General features: G+C 45.5%; 1 protein-coding gene across 1 annotated transcript; it reads right to left on the reverse strand.

Annotated features, from left to right (window-relative positions):
- Positions 1 to 2,598: 2,598 nt before the first annotated feature.
- Positions 2,599 to 6,583, reverse strand: LOC131101721 (OTU domain-containing protein 3-like). The gene has a single exon (XM_058047063.1). It carries the CDS (start codon positions 6,571 to 6,573, stop codon positions 5,560 to 5,562), a length of 1,014 nt encoding a protein of 337 aa, XP_057903046.1. The 5' UTR covers positions 6,574 to 6,583; the 3' UTR covers positions 2,599 to 5,559.
- Positions 6,584 to 6,893: the final 310 nt, after the last annotated feature.

Here is a 6,893-nt window from a genome sequence, read left to right on the forward strand (position 1 = left end):
CCCGGTGCCTTGTATCTATTTTATATTTTTTGATGCTCTGCGACTGTTCCCTGTGCTCGCTGTCACTTTTATACTTATGGACGCTACGTGTCTTGACTCTGTCCCGATGCAAACTGTCACTTGCATACTTCTGGACGCTACGTGTTTTGACTCTGTCCCTGTGCAAGCTGTCACTTTTATACTTCTGGACGCTACGTGTCTTTAATCTGTCCCTGTGCTCGCTGTCACTTTCATACTTCTGGACGCTACGTGTCTTTAATCTGTCCCTGTGCTCGCTGTCACTTTCATACTTCTGGACGCTACGTGTCTTGACTATGTCCTGGTGCAAACTGTCACTTTTATACTTTTGGATGCTATGTGTCTTGACTCTGTCCCGGTGCAAGCTGTCACTTCTATACTTGTTGATGCTAGATGTTTTAACTATGTTTTGAGGCACTACATCACTTCTATATTTTGCTACACTCCTTGACTTCATTCTCTGCCTAAAGACAGCTTGTTCTTTGTATTTCTTTACACTCAATGTTATTTTCTTCTCCCTTTCCAACATTTCTGCCACATATTTGGATCTTTGGTCCAGGGCCTTCTTCTTTTGAATATACTTGGATGGGCCTCCTCCACATTTGGTGACGCTCGGCGCGAGACAGAGGTGGCTTGGTGGTGGCCCAAGTCGTTAGCCGTGGAAGCTAACGTAGCTAGCTAACTTTTTAGCTGTGACGCTTGTACCTCATTATGCCAACATTGGACGCTGCCGACTCGCCGGGAAAGTTGGAACAAATGCTGAACAAAGCATACGAGAAGATCGCTCACCTTCTCGAGGACATCGAGCGGATGTCAAATGAACTCCAGAGGAAGGATTCAGTGCTGATCTCCCTCAAGACCCGTTTCCCGACGCTGACCAACTGGCTGGAGACCTCTCGATTCGGTGAGTTCGCTCCGCCGAACACCACCTCCGTGCTCGGGCAAACGGTTCTTTGGGACCCGTCCTCCCCCTGTCGGCGGCCCGCCTGCTCCACTCCAAACAAGGGGACCCCCTGGACCGAAGTGGTTGTCCGCGGGCGGAAGAGGGCTCCGAGCGGGACTCACGGCGGGGCTGCTTCTCCTCCGTTACCGCTCTCCAATAAATACGCGGCTCTGTCCGTGAGCGAAAAGTCGGCGACCCGGGACCCACACCAAGAGTCAACATCTGTTGCTGTGGCCACAGGCACCATGCCCCCGCTGACGGACACCACAACCTTCCCTCCACTCACGGCCAGCAGCCCTTCGGTTGGTGGGTGTCCAACAGGGAGCCGTCTGCCGGCACAGGCGCCGACCCGCTCCGCAACTCGGCGTAAGCAGCTCGTGAGGGATGCGGTGCGCCACCACTCGTCCCGCTCTTCCCACCTGGCGAGGAATCACACACGGGGCCCTGGTTTGGGTGGTGGGGTGGCTGAGCTGGCCTGTTCCCCTGAAGACCGAGCGGCCGCTCCGACAACCCTGGTCATCGGGGACTCCATTGTGAGGCATGTCCGCATGAGGGAGGCGTTAACTTTGTCGTTCCCCGGCGCCACCGTTTCCGACGTAACCAGGAAAATACCAGACATCCTGAACTCTCATCCGCAGGCGAAAAGGATTATTATCCACGCAGGTACGAACGACATCGCCAGGCAACAGTCCGAACTTTTAAAACAGGACTTTAGACACCTTTTTAATTCCATCTCACAGTCCAAAGTGACTGTTTTTATTTCTGGCCCCACCCCCACCTGCGGCAGAGGGATCGGCAGATTCAGCCGTCTGCTGAGTCTCAACACCTGGCTCTCCTCTGCCTGCAACTCCCACCACGTCGGCTTCATCAACAACTTTGATGTTTTCTGGGAGAGACGACACCTCTTTGGACCTGACGGGCTTCATCTTAACAGAGGAGGTGCCCGCATGCTCTCATCCAACCTGGCTTTTGGCCTTCAGCATGGTATCATCCCCAAACCCACACCTGTTGCTCTGTCCCACTCTGATTGATGTCCCCCAGGTCCATGCTCCTATTCACTCAGTTCCACCTCTGACCACCATACACATAATACTGGACTTGGACCTCAAACTTACATCAACACTACTTCCATTCCAGTAATCATTACACTATATCGACACATCAGACACCGCCATACTCACCCTGTGAACCCTCATAACCTCCGACCACTCAATAGACACCCATACCCCACCTCCATGATCAACAAGCCACCTGTCACCATCAATGTAGCACTTTTTAATGTCCGCTCTCTTTTAAATAGAACCTTTTTAATGAATGACATGATTTTAGATAATAAGTTAGACTGTCTTCTTTTAACTGAGACATGGCTTGGTACTGACGCATCCGTTGTTCTCACTGAGGCCTGCCCACCAAATTTTAATTTTTTATATTCTACTAGAGAGGGTAAAAGAGGAGGTGGGACGGCATCCATCACAAATGACTCACTGACCTCAAATGGAGTGTCTTTTAACAGTTACAAGTCATTTGAGCACCATGCCTTTACTTTTAGCAGCCCTCCGATTCTTTGTGTCACTGTATACAGACCACCCCATCACTCTAGTTCTTTTATTAGTGAATTTTTATCAATCATTCACACTTCTTATAACAGGATTTTATTATCTGGTGATTTTAATCTACATGTTGATGACACCTCGGATCCAATATCCAGAGAGTTTTTAAACCTTTTAAATTGTCTTGATTTTAAGCAGCACGTCACACAGCCAACTCACAACAGAGGACACACCCTGGACCTGGTCATAACCCATGGCCTGTCCATCGGTGTGTCCTCTGTTGTTGACCTGGCTATGTCCGACCACTACTGTGTATTTTTTAGCATCACCAGTTTTAACCAGGAGGAGGCCCCGGTGAGAACAGTGAGGAGACGCTATCTAACTTCTGAAGTGGCTGCAAATTTTATTGAGATTTTACAGAGCACTCCTGCTGAAATTTTACCTGCACCTTGTGATTTTATCGTTGATAATTTTAACAGTAAACTGAAGTCAACTCTGGACTCAGTAGCTCCACTTGTAACAAAAACAATAAAAAGGAAACCTACACCCCCGTGGAGAAATAACGATGAGATCAATAAACTGAAAAGAAAATGCAGGAGTGCTGAGAGAAGATGGAGAAAAACTAAATTGACAGTTCATTACGAGATTTTATGTCAACAACTCAAAACCTACAATAATACAGTAAAAAAGGCACAAATTTCCCATTTCTCACAACTCATTTCCAACCATAAAAACAATCCCCGGTTCCTCTTCTCCACCTTTAATATTTTAACAGGCACAAATTTTAATAAAGTTTTTAAGACACCAACAGACGATCTTTGTGAAAACTTTGCAGACTACTTCAGAACTAAAATCAAGGACATCAGATCCTGCCTGTTACCCCAGAAAGTTTTGCCTGTTAACACACCTGGACTGTTGTCCTTGCCTGAGGAGAGACTGGAGAGTTTTGCCCTGGTTGATGCAAGGACACTTGGTCGAGTTTTCTCCCAAGTAAGCCCAACAACCTGCCTTTTAGATCCAATTCCCACATCACTTTTAAAATCACTTTATGGATTCCTTGAGGAGCAGTTTTTAAACATCTTGAATTGCTCTCTTCAGACGGGTGTCTTCCCCACCGCCTTCAAAACGGCGGTGGTGAAGCCCCTTCTGAAGAAGAGCAATTTAGATCCCAACAATCTTAATAATTACCGACCCGTATCCAACTTGCCGTTTTTAAGTAAAATTTTAGAAAAACTGTTTTTTTACCAACTTAATGACTTTTTTAAACAGAAATAGCATTTTAGAGAAACATCAGTCTGGCTTTAGGAGGAACCACAGTACCGAGACAGCACTTTTAAAGATTTTAAACGACATCAGGTGGAATTTAGATAACAAGAATCTCACAGTCTTGGTTCTACTGGATCTAAGCTCTGCTTTTGATACAGTGGACCATCACATTTTATTAAATAGACTTAGATACCTGGTCGGCCTCTCTGGTACTGTTCTTAACTGGTTTTGTTCTTATCTCACAGGCCGATGTTTTTATGTAAGTATGGATACATGTTCCTCAGGAACCCATGAAATTGAATGTGGGGCTCCTCAAGGCTCAATCTTAGGTCCACTCCTTTTTAATCTGTACATGCTTCCCCTTGGGGACGTGATCAGGAGGCACGGCATCAGCTTCCATAGTTATGCTGATGATACACAGCTATACATCGCCGTGTCTCCTGATGACTCAGGGCCACTTGATGCCCTTTTTAACTGCACTGTAGACATCAAGTCATGGATGGCAGAGAATTTCCTGCAGCTCAACCAGGACAAAACTGAGGTTTTAGTCATAGGTCCTGAAGGCCAGAGAGAGAAACTTTTACCAAAATTACAGGATATTAAACTAGCCGACTCTGTTAAAAATTTGGGCGTGATTTTTGACTCTGAGCTAAATTTTATCCCACATATTAAAAATATAACAAAAATAGTTTTTTATCACCTTAAGAACATAGCCAGAGTCCGCACGTTTCTCTCTCAGGCCAGTACGGAGGTGCTAACGCATGCTTTTATATCCTGTCGTTTAGATTACTGTAATGCCCTGCTCTCTGGTCTTCCCAAAAAAAGTATTTTAAATCTCCAATTATTACAGAACTCAGCCGCACGTGTGCTGACGAGGACCAGAGGGCGGGAGCACATTACACCGGTTTTAAAGTCGCTGCATTGGCTCCCCGTCCGCTTCAGGATCGATTTTAAGATTCTCTTACTGGTTTTTAAATGTCTTAACGGCTTTGCCCCTTCTTATTTATCTGATCTGCTTTTACCATATCAACCCCCGCGGACCCCGCGGTCCTCCGGCACTGGCCTTTTAGCGAAACCAAAACCCAGAACAAAAACCCACGGTGAGGCAGCATTTAGCCACTATGGCCCCCACCTGTGGAACAGCCTGCCGGAGAGCCTCAGGACTGCGGAGACTGTTGATATTTTTAAAAGAAGATTAAAGACGCACCTTTTTAATCAGGCTTTTAACTAATATTGTTAAGCTTTTATTATGTTTTCATCCTTTTAGTCCTATTTTATGTTCTTATTCTTCACCTTTTAACTCCAGTGTTTTGTTTTTATCTTGTTAGTCCTATTTTATGCTCTTAATCTTCAGTTTTTAACTCCAGTGTTATGTTTTATCTTTTAGTCCTATTTTATGGTCTTAGTCTTTAGCTCCAACTCCAGTGTTTCCTCAGGGGGGTCCTCCACACTGGGGGCTGTTTGGGTATGCTGAGGGGGTGCCATCCTTGGGTCCCTTCGACACGGCCGGCTGGGGGGTTCCTCCCTTTTAATGTGGGGGTCCGCCCGTCTAACGGAGTCGGAGGGCCCGGGTGCTGGTCCTCCGATGGCACGGCCTGCAGCTTCTCCCAGTGTGGACGGCCCCAAAGGTGGCGTTTCCTTGTTCCTCAGTACCATGCCATGTCTCCCTAATGTGGGTGATTGTGTGCTTGCGTGTGTGTGTGTGTGGGTCTAGTATGGAGGGTGGGAAGGAGGGGCTTTCTTTTTTCTTCATTGTTTTCCTTTTTAATTGTGGTAATTGTTTTAATTCTGGAAAGCACTTTGTGTCGCATCTCCTTGCAGGAAAAGTGCTCTACAAATAAAGTTGATTTGATTTGATTTGATAAGTGTAATCATGGACTGGCGTTTTTCTTTGATTGGTTCAACAGCCCTATTCACATCATTTGAACCAATATCTTCACAAATTTCTTGATTGTCCAAATGCTTGTGAGACCTGGTATCATGCTGACTGCTATCAGGTGTACCACTCCGACAAATGCCAAAGCAACTTCCTAACAGGCCCTCATTGACACATGTCACACACTCATAGTGATTACCACTCGAGTTGTCCAAATAAATCCCACGACTGGATTCTGACGTTGAACTATATCTCAACCAATGACCACCGTAAAAAGTAAAGATATTTATTCCTAAACTATCCGCTGCAGCCTGAATTTCCACCTCAGTTGCCCAGCTATTGACATATTTCATTTTGGAAACACTAATATACTCTGTCAAACAATTGTACTCACTCCTGAGAAGCTTCTCATAATCTTCACAGTGCTTTTCCATATGTTTAACCACATGGAGTCTAATTTTCCTGTGATTTTTCTGTGTGCCACTCACCGCTTGTGATATGGCACGGAAAAAACAGTTGCCGTCAGCAACAATGCTCTCCTTTTTACAGGGAGCTCCCAAGGGTCCAACACGCAAATTGACAGGCACAGTTTTGACTTCACAATCTATATTCAAAAGTTGGCACACATCTTTGGAGTCATTTTGAAGCATTGGACAAAAGGCATGCTGTGTGGTAACAACACTGACTACTTCGACATCAGATGCACATGTACTAGAAATGTCAGCCATTTTTAACTTTTTGGAAACATCAGTCACCTCCAAGTGACGTTTTCTATCAGCCACAACAGTCACAACAACACCAGCTATCTCAAAAAGTTTTTCTGTTCCACCAAACCCTGCAGCCAAATTGCTAATGTGATTAGCAAGATCATCGAGACTACCAAAACACAGAACAACACTGGTTCCATCACTGCACACCATGCCATTACAGCTGCGCGAGTGCGAATCCACCAGACAATACTGACCAGCAACACAAATTATGGCACAACTACTTTGACAGACCGTAAAAATGCATGTGCTGTACTTGCCAAACATTGTTTGTAAAGCATCATGCAGAGTGACATGAATCCCGTTTTCAATATAATAGCCAGAAACTACATTGACATCACCTGAAGCATAATCATCCTTCACACAAAACTCAAATTTGTGTCCAGCAATCACCTCCTGTTTGGGCAATTCTGTGGCACACAAAAAGTGGGTAGATTCACCACAACGGCTCATTTAAGAGCCATCCACTTTTC

This window comes from Doryrhamphus excisus, chromosome 14 (assembly GCF_030265055.1).
Source record: "Doryrhamphus excisus isolate RoL2022-K1 chromosome 14, RoL_Dexc_1.0, whole genome shotgun sequence".
Classification (NCBI taxonomy): Eukaryota; Metazoa; Chordata; class Actinopteri; order Syngnathiformes; family Syngnathidae; genus Doryrhamphus; species Doryrhamphus excisus.

Bases quoted from the DNA above. Each gene is read 5' to 3' on its own strand.
- LOC131101721 (XM_058047063.1), bottom strand. From the start codon at position 6,573: ATGGTGTGCAGTGATGGAACCAGTGTTGTTCTGTGTTTTGGTAGTCTC.